We start from the raw sequence: 20,897 nt of genomic DNA on the forward strand, positions 1-20,897 counted from the left end.
CAGGGCAATCCTATTAGCCCCTAAATGTCGCCCAATGCCGGCACTTATCGTGGATATTTTTTGGGACCTGATGTGTCCCGAAAATGAATCCACAATAAGTGCCGTGTTTTCACCCCAAAAAACGCGAAAACACATAGGTCTGCGAACTTATTGCAGACCCTATGTGTTTTCATGAGATATATCCTATTATTTCCTTCAAAATAATAGGATAGGATGAAAAATAAAATTGGCGAAAAACTGGGATAATCGGCAAAAAATCCCTGTTTTTCGACGATCGCGGGGATCAATTAGTGCCCGATCAATGTTCGGGGCTAATTGGATATTGCCCTAAGTCTCTGGATGATCTGCTGCCTTGCCTTTTAAGAGGTCAAAGGATATACAGTTAATGAAAAAGAAAAGGAGACAGTCGTGGGCTACTAGAATAAAATGGAAACTGAGGATTTGTTTGAAAGTAATAATATTGAAAAATAATTAAGAAATTAATTTAGTTGTTTTCAGTACAGTATACATTGCAAAAAGAACATTTTGGTAAGTACTCTAGGTGGCACAAGGGTCTATGTAGCAATAATTGCGGCAGAGTCGTGATTACTAACGTCCTTATTGTGGCATTATTTTTTACTAAAAGTTTCCCCTATGTACCAAGGCTTTCTTGCAGGGACAGCAGTTTTGATAGCATCTCATCTAATTACATCCCAGAACAAATGAGGAGTCTGGCATTTTCCATTTTCTAATATTAACTCTGAACTGTCCTTTGTTTCCCACATTCAAGCAATCTCAAAATCATGTTACATACATCTAAAAAACATATCCAAAATTCGACCATATCTCACACAAGACACTGCAAAAACTCTAATCCATGCACTCATTATTTCCCGCATTGACTATTACAATAGTCTCCAAATAGTCTTTCCAAAAACAGGTTATCGCCATTACAATCCATTATGAATGCATTTGCAAGGCTTTTCCTCCTTGCCAAACGTTCATCGTCTGCTGCCCCGCTCTGTCAGTCCCTCCATTGGTTGCCCGTTTTTTACCGTATTCAATATAAAATACTTTTACTTACACATAAGGCAATTAACCAAACCACACCAACATACATCTCTTCACTCATCTCAAAATAACTCCCAACCAGACCTCTCCGCTCAGCACAAGATCTGCGTCTCTCAACCCCACGCACTACTTGCTCTTATTCACGGTTACAGGACTTTCTCTATGGAATGCCTTACTATGCACAATAAGAATTTCCTCTAGTCTCCAATCCTTCAAGCGTTCCCTGAACACTCACCTCTTCAGGCAAGCTTATCAGATTCCAGAACTGCCCAAATAACCTTCATAGCTTCCATATCTAATTATATCCCATTTCACAGTCCACACATAACCTCACACATTGTCTTTCTTTCACATCCTCCTGATAATTGGCCGACATTCCTGTGTGACTGGATCATAAAGCTCAACAAGAAACTCTGCATCCTGGCTGGACCAAAATGCAATATATAGCACCTATCCTTGTGCATCAATGCCTATTTCCCTACAGATTGTAAGCTTGCGAGCAGGGCCTTCTTACCTATATTATTATAGGTCTGTTATTACTAAGTTTTGTTCTAATAATGTTTCCAATTGTAAAGCGCAACGGAATATGCTGCCCTATATAAAAAACTTAATAATAATATAATAATAATAATAATAATAATAATAATAATAGTATTGCACATGCACGCAGTGTCATCTACAGAAAAACTTAGGAGAAGGATGGAGGCTGTAAAAATGCCTCCATAGGCACAATGGCATAATCCGATGTTGCCAAGGTGGCATAACCAATTGTGCCAAACTCTGAAAGCTGATACTTAACTGGCAGCTTCCGCATGATTTAAGTAAAAAAGTGCATGATACACATGCCCCATAGTAACATGTTCTAGATCCTGATTGAATTAGAATTACTTAATCCAGAATTACATCCTTTTTTTCTCCTTAATTTTTTAAGAAACCGGTGGAGAGCATTACTTTTAAATCATGAAAATACAATGAAAATATTTAACGTTTCTAATTCATTTTTTGCAGCTAAAATTGAACATGAAAATACAGAAACATTTCTGACTGAGGTTCATTTAAGGTATGCAAAATATATAACTACAGTATAAGTAATAATGTGTGGATATTTTACATAGTAAACTGCTTATGAAATACACATAACATCTTGGTATTCCTGTTCCCTGAAAGCAATGCACACTTAACTGCAATGTTAAACAATGCAGGATGGCGTGTTAAACATATTTTACAGAACATTATTTTTAAATATTAATAACTAAAAATGTTTAGCAGCATGATAAGATTTGTATCATTTTATGCATATTGAAAAGGGAAGCAAGCCAAGTGTTTTATAATTATTTCATTTTTTTGACGTTGCAAGTAGTATGTAAACTTTTCCTAAATTTTATCAAGCTTTAATATAAAATATAGTTGAATATAAACTCTGTTTTACATGTTGAATGAATGAAATCTTGCAAAATTGCAAGAGGATCAGTGAGAAGCAGAGCATATTTTAGAGTGACGCTCAAATATTGTCATGTGAAAATCCGTTACTACTGATCCTCCCAGTCAATCAGGATAAAGAATACAATTCATACAGTGGCATGCATCCTCTTTAACTCAAACAAAAGTGGCCATTTGCTATACAATGATTTTTAGAGATGAGCACAGCCGTAGCCTGTCAAATTACTATCTTCTATAAGTTGTCTTCTACTCAGGGGCAGAACTATGGGAGACAATGGAGGCGCCTGCCCCCGGGCTCCAGCTCTGAAGGGGCACCTCCTCCATTGTCCACAATATACTCACCCTGGAGTGTTCTGTCATGGCCGCCCAATACATGACACCCCTTCCCGGAGAAGCTACTATACACTAGCAGAGAGCTCTATGTCATACCATCAGCTGCTGCTTTGTCTATCTATAGCCTGTCTGCAAGCGCATTGCTACACGACAGTGTCAGCACCTGTGATGGGGGTACCAAATTATTACTTGCCTCCGGGCATATGGGATGAACTTACGCCACTGTTTCTACTGCCAACTATTGGTCAATATCGAGTTCACTGTGCCTGCAAGTTTCTATAGGGATAAACAGTGACCTGGAATAAGTGGCGTAACTTCATCCCAGGTGCCCGGAGGCAAGATAAATGTTGGTGCCCCCCCCAAATTAAAATGTACCACCCCCCAGCACCTATGCCAGCCCCAGCTGCCGCCCCCCTATGCAGTTCCCCCAGTAGTGGTCCCCCTGTGCAGTGCCCTCTGTAGAGTCCCCCTATACAGTGCTGCCTATGTAGTGCCCCCCAGTAATGGTCCCCTTATGCAGTACCTCCAGTAGTGGTCCCCCTTTGCAGTGCCCCAGTAGTAAGGGCCCCTGTAGTGCTCCCAGTAGTAAGCCCCCAGTAGTAAACTCCCTGTAGTGTCCCCTGTAGAAAGCCCCCTGTAGTAAGCCCCAGTAATGCCCCCTGTAGCAAGCCCCCTGTAGAAAGCCCCCAGTAATGCCCCCTGTAGTAAGCCCCCAGTAATGCCCCCTGTAGAAATCCCCCAGTAATGCCCCCTGTAGTACGCCCCCTGTAATGCACCCTGTAGAAAGCCCCCAGTAATAAGCCCCTGTAATGGCCCATGTAGTAAGCCCCCATAATGCCCCCTGTAGTAATCCCCCTGTAATAAGCCCCCATAATGCCTCCTGTAGTGACCCCCAGTAATGCCCCCTGTAGTGAGCCCCCTATAGTGAGCCACCAATAATGCCCCCAGTAATGAGCCCCCCCCCGCAAGCACACACACAATACTTACCTGAAAACCCGCTCCAGTGCTGCTGCCTTCCGTCCCTGGCACCCACTTCTCGGAACTATGGGAGTGATGTAATTGCGGGATCCGGAAGCGGAGCTCAGGAGTGAGCTCTGTTCCTCCAGCTACCGCCGGGGGGAAAGAAGGAGCCGGGTGCCCACTGGTAACACACTCAGCGGGTGCACGGTAAATAGGGGGTGTGACCGCACCCCCCGTATTGACCCCACTGGAGGTGGAGTGCCGATCAGCGGCACTCCATCTCTATAGCAGTACCAGAACGGCCCGGGGGACAATGGAGCCAGGTGCCCCCTTAAGGGCTGGAGTCCGGCGGCAAATGACTCCATTGTCTCCAGGAGTTCCGCCACTGCTTGGAATGTCTATCAGTGGCATCACAAGGGGGGTGGGGGCCACACCCAGGTGTTACCCGCCGAGGGGTGACACCAAAGTGCCGACTCCTCCTCAGTGACAGGAGCCAGGTGCTGCACTGGAGCCAGATTATAGGCAGGGTGACAGGGGCGGTCGTCCCGGGGCCCCCCCACACTGTGGCCCGTGATTAAGCCCCGTCCCTCCCAGTATTTGGCTCAGCCCCTTTTTAAAGACCTGCGAATCGCGCTGGTCCGCCAACACTTCTGCTGCTGCCTCTGAAACCAGGAGAGGTAAGCAGCAATGTACTGTACATGTTTATCTGTGTGTATATATATATATATATATATATATATATGTACAAGAGTTCGGCACTCAGGCGAAAAATGCAAAGAACGGGGTGCCTTCCTAAATGGTCAATACACAATACAATGCTCTTCCTGAGTGAGGTATGGAGGTCCCCCAGGAACAGAACAAAACAGAGGAGGCACTCCCTTTTAAAGTAGAGAAAAACGTATATTTATAACATGTTGAAGTTCAGTATGTCAACGTTTCAAGGTCTACAGACCTTTTAGTCAGGACTGTACAACAGGCATCAAACATAAAGTGACAAGTGCTTACCTTAAATACAAGTCTGTGTATGTGAGAGAAGCTGCTGAAAGGATAGAACGGCAGCTGCGGGCGTCCCTGCCGCGAGGTCCGGTCTGGCATCCGGCGGAAGCAGGGAACTCCACAGAGGGTTGCCTAGCAACACCGACGCTCAGCCAGTGACGTCATCGGGGGACCTGGCAGCCGCGATGTGCAGTGAGGAGAGAAGACTCAGCGTGAGATGTGTATAGAGACAGCCACAATGCTCGGCTGTAAAAAGAAGGAGATAAGTGAATGAAAATGGTGTTGTGGAAAAAAAGAAATAAATTTAAAAAGAGCAGTGCACATACTGTAGATAATGAAGGAAACTACTGTGTAGCGATGTATGTGACTGGACACAGTATATCAGGGACAAAAAAAAAAAAAGGCAAATACTGAATAGTGAAAAAGGATTGAAATAGTGTATATATCTCATCTATATAGAAATTAGCTATGCACAATTAATATATGGTCAAGCAGGGATCTAAGACATCAACCGTCACAAATTGCAATACTGGAACATAGAGGGAAAAGGAACAGGTCGAGCAATAAGAAAGAAAATTAATAGAGGCTGCGTAAAGCTGCCGCAGAACAAACCCCGCACTGGGGAGAGGAAAAGTAAAGGAAGAGAGAAAAGATGAAAGATAGAGAAAAGGGAAGAAGGAGCTAGCATAATGGAGAAAAGATAGAATAAGATAAAGAGAAGAGAGAAAAAAAAGGAGAGAAAAAAAAGGAACAAAGAAAGATAAAAAGGGAGAGAGGAAAAAGAACGAGAGGATAGCATCTGGAAAAAGAGAGAGAAAAAAGTAGACAGATAGAGAGAATAAACGGACGAAAGAATATAGAGAGTAACAAGAGAGAAAAGAAGACAAAACAAGGAAAACAAAGAAAAACAAAAAAAGAAAAGAAAAGGGAGAGGAGAGAAAGAACAAAAAAGAAACATGAAAAATGTAATAATTAATGTTGGTAAAAAAAGTTGTACAGAAAAAGGGCATTATAAAAAAATGTTCCAGGAAAATTTCTCATTTAAGCCCCGTGGGGCAATGGTGTCCAATCGATATATCCATCTTGCTTCTAATTGGCTCAAGCATTTGGCGCGGTCACCACCGCGGATATCCATTGGGATGTGATCAATGATCTTGTATCTTAGACTGGATAACTGATGTCTAGCGTGTTTAAAATGTCTACCCACGGGTTGTTCCATCTCTTTACCAGAAAGGGCCGCTCTAATGGCCGACCTGTGTAGGGCCATACATTCGCAGAACGTACGAGTAGTTTGGCCCACGTACAACAGACCACATGGGCACATGATAATGTAAATGATGAATTGAGACATACAGGACAACACATGACGAATGAAGAATTTGTGACCCGTGTGAGGATGTTTAAAATAATGACCACTCTCCATGTAGTTGCAAGTGGTACATGATGTACATTTGTAGCAGCCAGGCTTTTTCTTTTGTGTTAAAAAAGAAGTGGGGCTGGTAGGGAGTCTGGAAATGTTAGTTTTTACTAAAATGGCTCTCAAATTCTTACCTCTGCGATATGCCGGCATCAGTCTCTTATTTCTAAAGATTGGTAAGTCCTTATCGCCTGCTACAATAGGCCACAAGCCCTTAGCAGCCCTAGGTAATACTGGGCAAGCTAAATCGTATTCCGTAATGAGAGGGATTTTCTGATCTTGAGAAGAAGACCGTGTTGATGGTAAGAGTAACTGTTCTCGTGGGGTACGCAGTACTTCATTTTTAATTTTATTTAGATCAGAAAATAAATAACCTCTTTGTAGGAATTTTTAAGTCATGGAGTTTAAAGTGTGTTCCAAGGCATTGGGGTCACTGGTGATATGTGCGGCCCTCAGCATCTGGGATTTCGGAAGTGACTTCTTAAGGGCTGGTGGGTGGCAACTGCTATGGTGTAAGAGAGTGTTGCGGTCTGTTGATTTATTGTACAATGAGGTTTGAATTTTGCCTTGTTGGAGTTGTACAGTGACGTCCAAAAAATTTATTTGAGTGTCACTAATTTGACTGGTGAATTTAACAGGGTTGTCTTGTTGATTAATGTTGTCGGTCACATTCAGCAACTCGTTGTTTGAGCCAGACCAAATCAGGAACAGATCGTCTATATACCTTGTGTAAAAAATATTTTTTTTAGAGATGTCATTGTTGTCAAACAAAAAAAGTTGTTCCTGTTCAAACAGAAAGACGTTGGCAAAAGACGGAGCGACATTAGAACCCATAGCGCATCCAGTGCACTGTAGAAAGAATTTGCCATTATGGAGAAAGTAATTGTGTGTTAAGGTGATGTTTAGAAGAGACAGAAAAAGATTTAAATCCAAGGTGTTAAAATTCTTACGGATCAAAAATGTCTTCATAGCGTTAAGACCTCCAACATGTGGAATGATGGTGTAGAGGCTTTTTACATCCAACGTACTCAACGTACATCCAACGTACAAAATCGTGTGGTGCACTGCAATACACCAGCGTAGGTACTTAATATATAGTAAAGTCACTTAGAAAATAAATGCAAAACAACAGAAAAAAATGCAATTTAAAAAATGAAAAAAGAGGGAGGTGCCTTAACACTATGGACAATCTTCACGAGAAGGTATCCAAACAAGCCTGCACTAACCGCAGATCCATTCACGGAATTCTATAAAAAACAATCTCTGTCCAATTTCGATCTGCCATCCTCTAATGCATCACTAAAAACATTTTCAAGACTTCTTGATGAATCAATAAATAAATTCAATGACACCCCACATAAAATTTACTACAATTTGAATAAAGTCCAACGGGCAGCCCTTAAGGACCTTTCTGGATATACGGACATTGTAATCCGCCTGGCGGATAAAGGGGGTGGCATCGTTGTGATGGATGTTCACAAATATCTTAAAGAAATTGACCAGCAGCTGATGGACACCTCCACATATAACAGGTTACCAGGTGACCCTACTGATGTATACCAAACTTGTGTCCCTTCTCAATACCGCCTTTGAAGGGGGTTTAATCACTAAAACACTTATGGTATCCCTCATACAGTTATATCCTAGGGTACCCATTCTGAAAATTCATAAGGATGTGTATAACCCACCAGGGAGGCCAATAATTTCCGCTCGTGACTTCCTCATGCAGCCATTGGCTCAATTTCTGGACTTTCTTATTCAACCTCTAATAATGCAAGAAAAAACCTTTTTGAAGGACACCACGCAATTACTTATGAAATTACAAGCCCTTCCAGATATTCCCATCGGAAGCCTATTGTGTATGTTGGATGTAAAAAGCCTCTACACCATCATTCCACACGTTGGAGGTCTTAACGCTATGAAGACATTTTTGATCCGTAAGAATTTTGACACCTTGGATTTAAATCTTTTTCTGTCTCTTCTAAACATCACCTTAACACACAATTACTTTCTCCATAATGGCAAATTCTTTCTACAGTGCAGTGGATGCGCTATGGGTTCTAATGTCGTTCTGTCTTTTGCCAACGTCTTTCTGTTTGAACAGGAACAACTTTTTTTCTTTGACAACAATGACATCTCTAAAAAAAAAATTTTCTACACCAGGTAAACGAGAAATTTTCCTGGAACATTTTTTTATAATGCCCTTTTTCTGTACAACTTTTTTTTACCAACATTATTACATTTTTCATGTTTCTTTTTTGTTCTTTCTCTCCTCTCCCTTTTCTTTTCTTTTTTTGTTTTTCTTTGTTTTCCTTGTTTTGTCTTCTTTTCTCTCTTGTTACTCTCTATATTCTTTCGTCCGTTTATTCTCTCTATCGGTCTCCTTTTTTTCTCTCTCTTTTTCCAGATGCTATCCTCTCGTTCTTTTTCCTCTCTCCCTTTTTATCTTTCTTTGTTCCTTTTTTTTCTCTTCTCTTTATCTTATTCTGTCTTTTCTCCTTTATGCTAGCTCCTTCTTCCCTTTTCTCTATCTTTCATCTTTTCTCTCTTCCTTTACTTTTCCTCTCCCCAGTGCGGGGTTTGTTCTGCGGCAGCTTTACGCAGCCTCTATTAATTTTCTTTCTTATTGCTCGACCTGTTCCTTTTCCCTCTATGTTCCAGTATTGAAATTTGTAACAGTTGATGTTTTAGATCCCTGCTTGACCATATATTAATTGTGCATAGCTAATTTCTATATAGATGAGATATATACACTATTTCAATCCTTTTTCACTATTCAGTATCTGCCTTTTTTTTTTGTCCCTGATATACTGTGTCCAGTCACATACATCGCTACACAGTAGTTTCCTTCATTATCTACAGTATGTGCACTGCTCTTTTTAAATGTATTTCTTTTTTTCCACAACACCATTTTCATTCACTTATCTCCTTCTTTTTACAGCCGAGCATTGTGGCTGTCTCTATACACATCTCACGCTGAGTCTTCTCTCCTCACTGCACATCGCGGCTGCCAGGTCCCCCAATGACGTCACTGGCTGAGCGTCAGTGTTGCTAGGCAACCCTCTGTGGAGTTCCCTGCTTCCGCCGGATGCCAGACCGGACCTCGCGGTAGGGACGCCCGCAGCTGCCGTTCTATCCTTTCAGCACCTTATATAACATACACAGACTTGTATTTAAGGTAAGCACTTGTCACTTTATGTTTGATGCCTGTTGTACAGTCCTGACGAAAAGGTCTGCGGACTTGAAACGTTGACATACTGAACTTCAAGATGTTATAAGTATACGTTTTTCTCTACTTTAAAAGGGAGTGCCTCCTCTGTTTTGTTCTGTTCCTGGGGGGTCTCCATACCTTACACAGGAAGAGCATTGTATTGTGTGTGTGTGTGTGTGTTTGTGTGCGTGTGTGTGTATGTGTATATATATATATATATATATATATTTCTACTAAAACACTGTCCAATTACAAAGGACAAGGGCACTCTCCAGAGTAAAATTAAAAGAAGTATTATTTATTTTATTCGGGCTTCATATTGCCACAATTACTTTCAGTATCATTTTCAAAACAAGTTGTCCAATTTTAGTCAACGTTTCGGTCCTAGGAGGACCTTCTCCAGGACAATGATTTCCAATACAGTGCTAAAGGCAGACACATGGTAATAGAAACAACAATATTATCTGTGAATACAGAAACAAACACAAAATCATACAGACTAAGGGCCTGATTCAGACCCGGTCGCAAGCGCTGAGCGCTCGCAACGGGGTCGATGGTGGCCCAGAGTGCATGCGCATGACAGAGCTGGCTCCATCGTGCGCATGCGCGAGACCCGGATAGCGACGGGCAATCCGTCGCTCTGGGACTCGTACCAAAGGGAGCGTGCTATTGATGTTAAGTGACAACACGCCTCCTTTGAGCCGAAATCTCTCTGGGGCTTGCTGCAACGAGACCCTACCACAAGGATCTCGTCGCAAGCCTGATGGTCGCGAAGTTCTTGACCATCGCGACCATCTTCCTGGCTGCTCAGTATATCTGTGGGTGGTCACAGGCTTCACAACCTATAGCACATATAACTCTTAATGTAAATGCAATTAATGCAGTAAAATATACTTCTGTGACAAAAATACCCATTATAATAAAAAAACACAGATACTTTATTTACTTTGCATACAAATGTATAGTTAGGTACTGATGCACCAACTGATCTAGGAAAGAGAAACAATCATCAGATATAACTGTCAGATAAGGAATGCTGTATAGGTGATCTAATGGAGGCCAATACATCCACAAGAACTGACCTAAGTACCAAACTAAATGCATATATACTAACAATGAAAATACCTGTTCAAAAAAATGAAATATGCTACTGTTTAATGATGATTTCCAACAGAGCAGCAAATGTCAGCGTGCTAAATCGTCAGATACAAATATATCACTGTACCAAAAATGTCATAATGCCACTTAGCCATAAAAGGCTCCCAACAACATAGTAAAACACACGTGAGTGTGTCAATGTAAGGACTTACTGACTAGTAGTCGTATAAGGGTCTGCGCTCATCCAGCGGGTGTTGTCAAACATTCCGCTCGAACAACATGTGCAGTTTCACAGTGTTCGCCGCCCAGTCTCTAAACTCGACAAGACCGGAACTGCATCATTACGGGGTGGCTACACTCTACCAGACCCGGCAATCACCAGCGCATTGTAAGGCGGGGGAGCCACGTCAATCAAGCAGCTAGCGTTCCAGCAGCCATGGTTACACCACTGATTGCGTGTCAACATAGATCACGCAATGGAAACTGGGCGCATGCTCGAAACAACTGCCAAGGGTAGTGAAAAAGCCTAACTAGTAAATAAACTAGTAAATAAAGGGCACTATGATGCTACAGTAGATATATAAAAGAAAAGGGTAGTGAAGACTAAGTTCTGCTCCTTCAGTCTGAATAATAAAAAACAAACGCAATACAAACAAACAAATTAATATGTAAATGTATGTCACTACATGCCTAACCAAAAAAATGTGCAAATAACAATATGGTGAATATTGTAAATAAAGCACATAATGTCAATGCATAGACAGGTTAGCCACATAAAAAAAGAGGAAAGATGTACAGCAAAGATGAGTAAGTAGAAAAACAATCATACCACCTTTGCCGGAGGTCGACCACACATGATTAAAATGGCTGCCACGGCGCTGAAGAGATTAACCCTCATGCCGCAGCACCATTTGTGAAAGGACCTTTAGGCGCAGTGCGCCATGTACTGCGAATGTATATGTAATGTGTTTGAATATGTCATATTCAGTGTGCTGTGCGCAGTTGTGGAAATGCACTTATAAGGAATGTATAAGTTGTTTTGTTTTAGAAGGCTGTAACATTTTAAGTCAAATGGTTTTGAGACACTCTCACCTCCTAGTGACATGTTAATTATCCTGATGTAGTGACCAAACCTTTGTTTACAGCTCTTTCATTGAAATGCAATGCAGAGGTCTCTAGTGTGTGTCTGGGTACAATACCCAGCCAGTTTGGTAAAAACAAGTTGTTTGTGTTTAGGAAGCTTCTATTTTGTGTAAGAATTTAGAAGGTGCGAAGACTCAAAGTCCAAACTGGTTTAGTCATAGACATGCGAAAGGACGAATGCCCTTGAAATTTGCATTATATTTACCTTTTGATAGACAGTATATGCTAACTCAATTTATGCTTTAGGAAGCCAACTGATTTTGGGTGGTGAAGAGGAAATTAGGTTAGTATCTTTAAAATGTAAGATGTGTTTATTTATTTATATTTTGTGAGCTAGCATGATTGGCTAGAAGGAACCCAGGGCGGACTTACCCCCTGTGGTAATGTGTATTGAAGTAGCATAAAAGTAGGCTTCGTGCCTGGTAATATTGTACATCTTTGAAAATCCTTTGTGGAGAAGAACTGCTGACCGATAAGATTTCTTGTATGCTGCTTATTCCCCTTCATTCAGAAGGGACGAGTCTTCTTTAAGACTTTGAGCAATAAACACCTTTTTGCCTTTACTTCGATTACATCTGTACCCTGCAACCAACAGAATTGCGCCAAACGCTATTCCGTTCTCCTACTGTTCTGGGTAAGAGCTCCACGTCTCCAAGTTCAAGTCCTCTGACAAGCTACAGTGCAGACCTGGTCCATTGCGAGGGATCAGGAGGAATCAGCCAACACCAATCAGAGGGTGAGGCCGCAGCTAATCAAATGCATATGCAGCAGAAGCGGTTCCAGGTGCCGAGGTAGGAGCCTGATTGTACGTAAAAAGCGGTTCCAAGTGCCGCTGAAAGGAGCTTGGTGGTGGCAGCTTCAGTAAATGCCCACGGCGCAGTGGGCGGAGTCAGAGACAGGTGGTCACTGACGGTGAGTGGGAGTCCGAAAGCGCTAACTCGTGACCAGGGCCAGCCTAGACGAAAGGCATCCGGTCACATATTGGTGGCAGCAGTGGGATAATCCCAGGCGGCTTTTCAGTCACCCGATGAGAGAAGCCGAGTTACTCAGGAGAGGAGTAACTGCAGTTCAGGAGAATGCGCAGGATGACTGATTACAGTGGAATGAAGTTGCATCAGATGGAGGTGGAAAGTGAGGCCGGCGTAACAACAGATGCCCCTCAGAATGTGGTGAGAGCAACAATTCCCGCCCCCTCTCACAGCAGTTATGTTTCCCAGCATTCCCCAGCATGGCAGGGATCCCAACGAATGGATACCCTAGCGGATCGGCTAGTGGAATTGGTAGAAAAGGCAACAGAGCAGGAACGTATGCTCATCATTCGGATGTGGCATGACGAGCGGGCACCACTGGCCGTGGTACCCTGAGCACTGTTGCAGACTGCTGTACTGGGATCAGATCGTATCCAGTTTGCCAAGTTTGCAGACAGCAATGGGGACATTGATGGACATTTGCAAGTATTCGAAAGGACTTGTAAACTACATTATTTACCCAAGCAATAGTGAGTCAGACACCTAGGGCCCACACTGCACGGAGAGGCCCTGGAGGCCTATCGAGGAGTGGTTCCCGAGGACTGCAGTGACTATGACGAAGTCTTAAGGGCCCTCCTACAGTGATACTTTGTCACTCTGAGTCCTACAGGAAAAAGTTCCGGGACTTGCCCAAGAACCCTACCAGCACCCATGAGCAGTTTGCCACAAAGCTGAGGCAGTACATGGTGAAGTGGGTGAAGGTATCTGGTGCCACTACCTGGGACGTACTGATTGATCTGCTGTGTCAAGGGGCAGTTCTACCGTAGGTGCGCCCTAGAAGTGAAAGAGTGGGTGCTAGACCGGGATCCACCCAGCTTGAAGATGGTGGCCCAGTTAGCAGACAAGTATGTGGCAATCCAGCCACAAGGGCAGAAGCACCTGACTAGCAGCCAACCCCAATGGACTGTACAACCAGGGGAACACCCCTCTTCTGCTCATCACCCCCCAAAGTGGGCATCCTCCAACCCGGGTGCTCTTGGCCAGCAACCGCCCCGTCCTGTCCCTGCAAATCATCAGAGACCACCGAGGCCCCGACTGGACAAGAAGTGCTACAGCTGTGGGAAAATTGGACATCTGAGGATGAACTGTCACACACCCCAAGCACCACAGACTCGTGCCCCAAATACGAGTGCTGGAGCCCGGCTTGCCTGTCTAACCTGGGGAGGTGAGCCCAAAGAGACTGTTCCTACTCCAGTCAGTCCAATGGAGTGTGGCGGGAGTCAGGTAGACTCTACGGTGAGAGTCACCTGCATGACCAAGGGGCCACCCCAAAACATGTGGCAGCACCTGCAGACGGTCCAAGTGGGGCCCCTGCATGGACACGGATTAAGAGACTCTGGGGCCTCAATCACACTCGTGAGACCCCAACTTATTGATCCTGCTGCACTACTGCCAGGTCGCACTGCCAAAGTGACCGTGGCAGGTGGAATGGAGCAAGAGGTACCCTGTGGTGAGAGTCTACCTGGACTGGGGAGCTGGCCCAGAGTTGAGGGATGTTGCCATCATGGATGGCCTTCTAACTTATGTGGTCCTGGGGAATGACCTTGATGGTGGAATCATTACCACGTTTGCTGCCGCCATCGCCCGGAGTCAAGTTTCCGGATCACAGTCTACATCAACTGCACCAGAGCAGCCCAGCCCAGAGGAAAACACCACAGCGGCTAGACAACTGCCAGCGCAGCTTACCACAGCATCAACCAGCCCAGAGGAAAAGATTACAGCAGCTAGATCAGCACGACTACCCAGCATGCCTTTTGCCTCTAGTATGCCTACGTCCCCTAGCAATGCAGAGGATGTTGGTTCCGGCTCAGTGGATCCTGTGGGGGTGACCAGTGATGCTCCTGTCCCTAGTGGTTTGCCAAGTCCAGCGGTGAGTATGAGTGACCACACTGACTTATCTTTGACTGACTCTAGCGATCCCAACCCATATCCCCCTGTAGACTGTCCCTACTTAGAAGGAATTGAGTGCCACCGACAGAAGTTCAGGGAAGCTCAGCTTGCTGACCCACATCTGGAAGGCATATCGTGCCAAGCTGGCAGAGGCCTTTCAGGGATAGTGGCAGTGAGTGTGACCTGGCGGGAAGGGTTAAGATACATGGTAGCCAGGAAGGTAGAAGGGGATTGGCCAGTTATTGAGCAAGGTCCCCTGCTTGTGCCAAGTAGTTTGGGGAAGACAAGCAGCCTACCCATGGTGGATGCCACACGGAGCTCAGAGGCTGGTGATCTGTCCGCCATCACTGTGGAACGGGTAGCGGACGAGGTGGTGAGAGAAGGCCTAGGTGACAGGGTAGGTTCCCCTAGTCATAGGTCATTGGAGGAGGATGGTAGGGTAGGTCTGACAGTTAGTGCAGACAGATGCCAGGTGGAGATGACAGAGGTGCAGTGCCTGGGGTATAGAGTGGGGAGAGACAGGGGTAGGACCAGACCAGTGGAGGTAGAGGCAACCAGAGACTGTCCCCATCCCACAACCCCAAGACAGGTACTGACTTTAGAAACTGTAAGGCCCTACGGATGAGTTGTCCCTGACTTTAGTACTATAGTGACACCCCTTACAGAGTTGACTAGGGAGGGACTTCCCAAGTCAGTAGACTGGATATCCGCTTGTGAGTTAGCATTCCAGTCATTGAAGGAGGCTCTGATACCAGCTCCAGTGCAGATGGCGCAATTTCAGGACCAGGACATTGTGGTACAAACTAATGTGTCATTGCATGGACTGGGAGCAGTACAGAGCCAGGAGGAGCCATATGGGCAGGAGCACCCTTTGGCTTGTTTGAGCAGGATACTGCTACGGTGGGAGGTGGGGTATGCCACAATTGGAACACAGTGGTTGGCAATTGTTTGGCCATTGGACCCCCTTCAGCACTATGTGTGGGACTGGCCCCCCAACAGGGAAACTGACAGACTGTTGCGGTGGAGCCTTGGACTTCAGTGTGACTATTTGAACATTGTGCACCGACAAGGAAAGGCCCACTGCAATATGGATGAACTGTCTAGGCCGGAGCCAAAGCCCCCCAGGTAGCTGCCCCCAAGAGACTGCGGGACCAGCAGCCAAATCATTGGGACATGGCCCTCTGGTGGCCCGCTTGAGGGAGAGGAGAAGTGTGGCTGGAGGCTGACCACACGTGATTAAAATGGAGATTAACCCTCATGCTGTGGCACCATTTGTGAAAGGACCTTTAGGCGCAGTGTGCCATGTACTGCGAATGTATATGTAATGTGTTTGAACATGTCATATTCAATGTGCTGTGCGCAGTTGTGGAAATGCACTTATAAGGAATGTATAAGTTGTTTTGTTTTAGAAGGCTGTAACATTTTCAGTCAAATGGTTTTGAGACACTCTCACCTCCTAGTGACATGTTAATTATCCTGATGTAGTGACCAAACCTTTGTTTACAGCTCTTTCATTGAAATGCAATGCAGAGGTCTCTAGTGTGTGTCTGGGTACAATACCCAGCCAGTTTGGTAAAAACAAGTTGTTTGTGTTTAGGAAGCTTCTATTTTGTATAAGAATTTACAAGGTGCGAAGACTCAGAAATGCCCTTGAAATTTGCATTATATTTACCTTTTGATAGACAGTATATGCTAACTCAATTTATGCATTAGGAAGCCAACTGATTTTGGGTGGTGAAGAGGAAATTAGGTTAGTATCTTTAAAATGTAAGATGTGTTTATTTATTTATATTTTGTGAACTAGCATGAATGGCTAGAAGGAACCCAGGGCGGACTTACCCCCTGTGGTAATGTGTATTGAAGTAGCATAAAAGTAGGCTTCGTGCCTGGTAATATTGTACATCTTTGAAAAGCTGAAAATTTTTTTAGCCACAAATAAACAAATGTAATACTACATGATTGTTACGAATCCCACTGCCTGCTCCATGTGAGACCCCTAGAACCCGGCTAGCGAGATCTTCTACCAATAACAACCGCCCGTTGTTCCCATAGAACTAGGATACGTTCACCGGTACTTAGGCGGCTGCCTGGACTTATGCTCGAGGTAGTAGCGGCTCACATGGAGATACAGGGGAATTCAATAGTCAAGGAATGTACAGTTCGGACTGACACAGCTGATGATTACAAGGACATCAATGGTACAGATGTTGCGAGAGTACAGCTTGGCTTTCTGGGCAATAGTTTGGGAGTTGATGGTGTGGCAGCTGTGCCGATGGTGCAGCAATGGCGCTGATGGTGCTGCAGTGATGCCGATGGTGCGGCAATTATGCTGATGGTGCGGCAATGGTGCCGATGGTGCGGCAATAGCCGTAGACAAACAGTCTAGGGTTAGTAAATGGCTCTGAGAGCCGATGGCGCAGCAACTGTGCCGATGTTGCAGCGATGGTGCCGATGTTAGGGCAGTTACTGTAGATAAGCAGTCTATGGTTTAATAATGGCTTTGAGAGCCGATGGTGTGGCAACTGTGCCAATGTTGCAGCGATGGTGCCGATGTTGGGGCAATTGCCATAGGATGAAAGTTGGCAGCACAGGAGCTGCTGGATGAGGCTAGGAAGCCGTTTGGATATTGGTGGTAGGACGGAAGCTACTTGGAGCGGCCTGGAAGCCGTATGGTGAACGATGGCAGCATGGGAGCTGCTGGATACGGCTAGGAAGCCGTTTGGAGAATGGTGATAGCACGGAAGCTACTTGGAGCGGCTAAGAAGCCGTATGGTGAACGTTGGTAGCACAGGAGCTGCTGGATGCGGCCAGGAAGCCATTTGGAGATAGGTGGTAGCACGGAAACTACTTGGAGAGGTTAGGAAGCCGTGTGGGAGTTCAGTGAACCGGAGAACAGGAACAACCTGAATCTGCAGCCAGATACTCTATAGTCGGCACAGGCGCAATAGATCACTGAGTATAAATAGTCTGAAGTCCCAATCAGGTTTGCACTTGTGGAAAACACATCACTTCCTGAGGCATGCCGATCTCCTAGCAACAGGAAGAACTCAAGTAACCCCGTCCTGTCTGGGCATACTGTCAGAAAGTGTCAAGTCGTGACCGCGACTTGTAACAATGATACACCACTACCGGAAACCAACAGATAGGAATTTGGCCCTTATGCCTACCAGCTATTATCCACCAGCACTGAAGGAAAATCTTCCGATCTCTCAATTTTTAAGGGTCATGAGGATCCACAGTGACCACATCATTAGGGACTTAAAACTTGAGGAAATTACAACAAAATTTGTGGAGAGAGGATATAGGATGAACACTCTTTAGAGGTGTTTAAGTAAAGCGCATAAGATTTTTTTCAGCATTTGAAAAACAGTGATATAACAAGTGGCCTCATTCAACAGCAACACCAGATATTTGTCACCAAATATGATAAGCATGCATCTATAACACAGAGGGCTCTCAAGAAGTTCTGGCCTGTAGTATCAAGTGACAAGACATTACCGTTTAGGAACACGGGTCCCCCTGTGATGGCTTTCAAGAGGGGTCCTAATCTGAAACAGTTGTTAATTGAGGCCCACTGTGTTTCCAGACAGTAAAAGCACCATTGCAGACATCATGGCCTCCAAATCTGGTAGCTTCTCATGCCACAATTGCATCACCTGTACATCTATGTTGGTGGGACCCACATTCCCACATCCGCATTCAGGTAGAAAAATCAAAATCCTTTACCATCTACATTGTGCATTAGACCATTTGATTTACATCTTAATTTGCCGCAGAGGATTTTACTATGTGGGGTTAACATCACGGAAGTTTCGAGACCGTATGGCGAATCATCGGGCCTCAATTCGGTCAGCTCTCAACACTGGTTCTACGGACAAGCCTGTAGCAAGGCATTTTTTGGATAAAGGACACCAAACAGCAAGTTTAAAGTGTAAAATAATCAATTGGATCCCCCCTCCCCAAGATTCGGAGGTGACCAACTTCAAATATTGAAACAGCACGAAAGTTACTGGATTTATCAATTGGACACTGTAGCCCCCAAGGGTTTAAATGAATACAAGCCATTAAATGTATTTCTTTGCGCATGAGAAAGTTTTTGGTCTTTGAACAACACGTGGTATCTCCTGGTGGCATGTAGGGCATCGTGCACATATTGGTGTTTTCCTCGTATCTAGCCGAACTTTCGTCGATTAGCACCGTGGTGTATCATGTAGTATTATATTTGTTCATTTGTGGATAAAAAAAATTTCAGCTTTAGCACGTGGTTATTAATACTTTTTTTTCTCGCACCGTTGTAGTGGTGGTATGATTGTTTTTCTACTTATCTTTGGTATACTTTCTTCTATTTTTATGTGGTTAACCTGTCTATGCATTGGCATTATGTGCTTTATTTACAATATTCACCACATTGTTATTTGCTAATTTTTTTTGGTTAGGCATGTAGTGACATACATTTACATATTAATTTGTTTGTTTTGTGTTTGTTTTTTATTATTCAGACTGAAGGAGCAGAACTTAGGCTTCACTACCCTTTTCTTTTATATATCTACTGTAGCACCATAGTGCCCTTTTTTCACTAGTTAGGCTTTTTTCGAGGGTCACTACCCCTGGCAGTTGTTTCGTGCATGCACCCCATTTCCATTGCGTGATCTATGTTGACACGCAATCAGTGGTGTAACCATGGCTGCTAGAACGCTAGCTGCTTGATTGACGTGGCTCCCCCGCCTTACAATGCGCTGGTGATTGCCGGGTCTGGTAGAGTGTAGCCACCCCGTGATGATGCAGTTCCGGTCTTGTCGAGTTTAAAGACCGTGCGGCGAACACTGTGAAACTGCACATGTTGTTTGAGTGGAATGTTTGGCAACACCCGCTGGATGAGCGCAGACCCTAATTCGACTACTAGTCAGTAAGTCCTTACATTGACACACTTACGTGTGTTTTACTATGTTGTTGGGAGCCTTTTATGGCTAAGTGGCATTATGACATTTTTGGTACAGTGATATATTTGTATCTGACGATTTAGCACGCTGACATTTGCTGCTCTGTTGGAAATCATCATTAAACAGTAGCATATTTCATTTTTTTGGACAGGTATTTTCATTGTTAGTATATAATATATGCATTTAGTATAGTACTTAGGTCATTTCTTGTGGATGTATTGGCCTCCATTAGATCACCTATACAACATTCCTCATCTGACAGTTATATCTGATGATTGTTTCTCTTTGCTAAATCAGCTGGTGCATCAGTACCTAACTAAAGAATTGTATGCAAAGTAAAGAAAGTATCTGTGTTTTTTTATTATAATAGGTATTTTTGTCACAGAAGTATATTTTAGTGCATTAATTGCATTTACACTTGGAGTTGTATGTACTATGGGTTGTGAAGCCTGAGAGACTTATGATTTTGTGTTTGTTTTTGTATTCACAGATAATATTGTTGTTCCTATTACCATGTGTCTGCCTTTAGCACTGTATTGGAAATCATTGTCCTGAAGAAGGTCCTCCTAGGACCGAAGCGTTGACTAAAATTGGACAACTTGTTTTGAAAATGATTCTGAAAGTAATTGTGGCAATATGGAGCCCAAATAAAACAAATAATACTTTTGTTAATTTTACTCTGGAGAGTGCCCTTGTCCTTTGTTATTGGACAGTGTTCTAGTATAGTTTGGGTCTGATTGATCTTAGTGGCAACCCCCTTGGTGGTATTACAAGTCAGTGAGAGTGCAGGATGTTTGAGATAGATAGATATAGATATATATATATCACAGTCCTGCTAAGCTGTTTTAGCAGGGCGCCGCACCCTGCCCTATTTCTAAAACTCAAAAAGCACCCTGCCCTCTGATGCAGCGCCCTGCTGAAACAGCCTGCAGGTGCCGTCCCCACCCGCGGGTCTCAGTGTCCTGCAGGTGGGGGAAACTGCTAGTGATTGGATGCCGGGTGCATGCACTCACACTGACAGCAGCACTTGGGGGCATCCCGTTCCAAGAGTGACGAAAAGGGGATGCGTCTTAAAGACACGTTTGTTGCCCAGGTGCCCCCACAGACCTTTATCTTGCCCTGACTAGCATTACTCACAGACTGGTTCCCTTTGGCAATATGCATCTCCGGGACCCCCGGAGTGACTAAAACAGGGGTTTGGGCCCCAAGGCCATGCCCCTATTCGTGAGGCAACATGCCTGTGCGCAGCTTTGCCGCATGCACTACAATCCTATCCGCACTGGGTATCACCGTGGGTACAGATGCCACTGATATCTATGTAGAGTTAATTATTGTGAACTAGCCTTTTCTTGTGATCATAATATCCTGTACCACCAACTTTTTTTTATGAG

General features: G+C 44.2%; 1 protein-coding gene across 2 annotated transcripts in view; it reads left to right on the plus strand.

The window, feature by feature from the left end:
- The window catches only part of FMN2 (formin 2), a 414,500-nt gene that overhangs the window by 339,328 nt on the left and 54,275 nt on the right, over nt 1-20,897 (plus strand). The window contains exons 15-16 of one of the 2 annotated variants that reach the window (XR_015880159.1): nt 2,059-2,110; nt 9,138-9,374. Coding sequence is in view for 1 of the 2 variants with exons in the window: in XM_088481581.1 (XP_088337707.1) it covers nt 2,059-2,110 (52 nt within the window). In the remaining variant the exon portion in view is untranslated. The remainder of the gene's footprint in view (nt 1-2,058; nt 2,111-9,137; nt 9,375-20,897) is intronic. The other variant, XM_088481581.1, reaches the window with a different exon arrangement.

The sequence above is a fragment of the Taudactylus pleione genome, unplaced genomic scaffold (assembly GCF_031769625.1).
Source record: "Taudactylus pleione unplaced genomic scaffold, aTauple2 ptg000275l, whole genome shotgun sequence".
Lineage (NCBI taxonomy): Eukaryota > Metazoa > Chordata > Amphibia > Anura > Myobatrachidae > Taudactylus > Taudactylus pleione.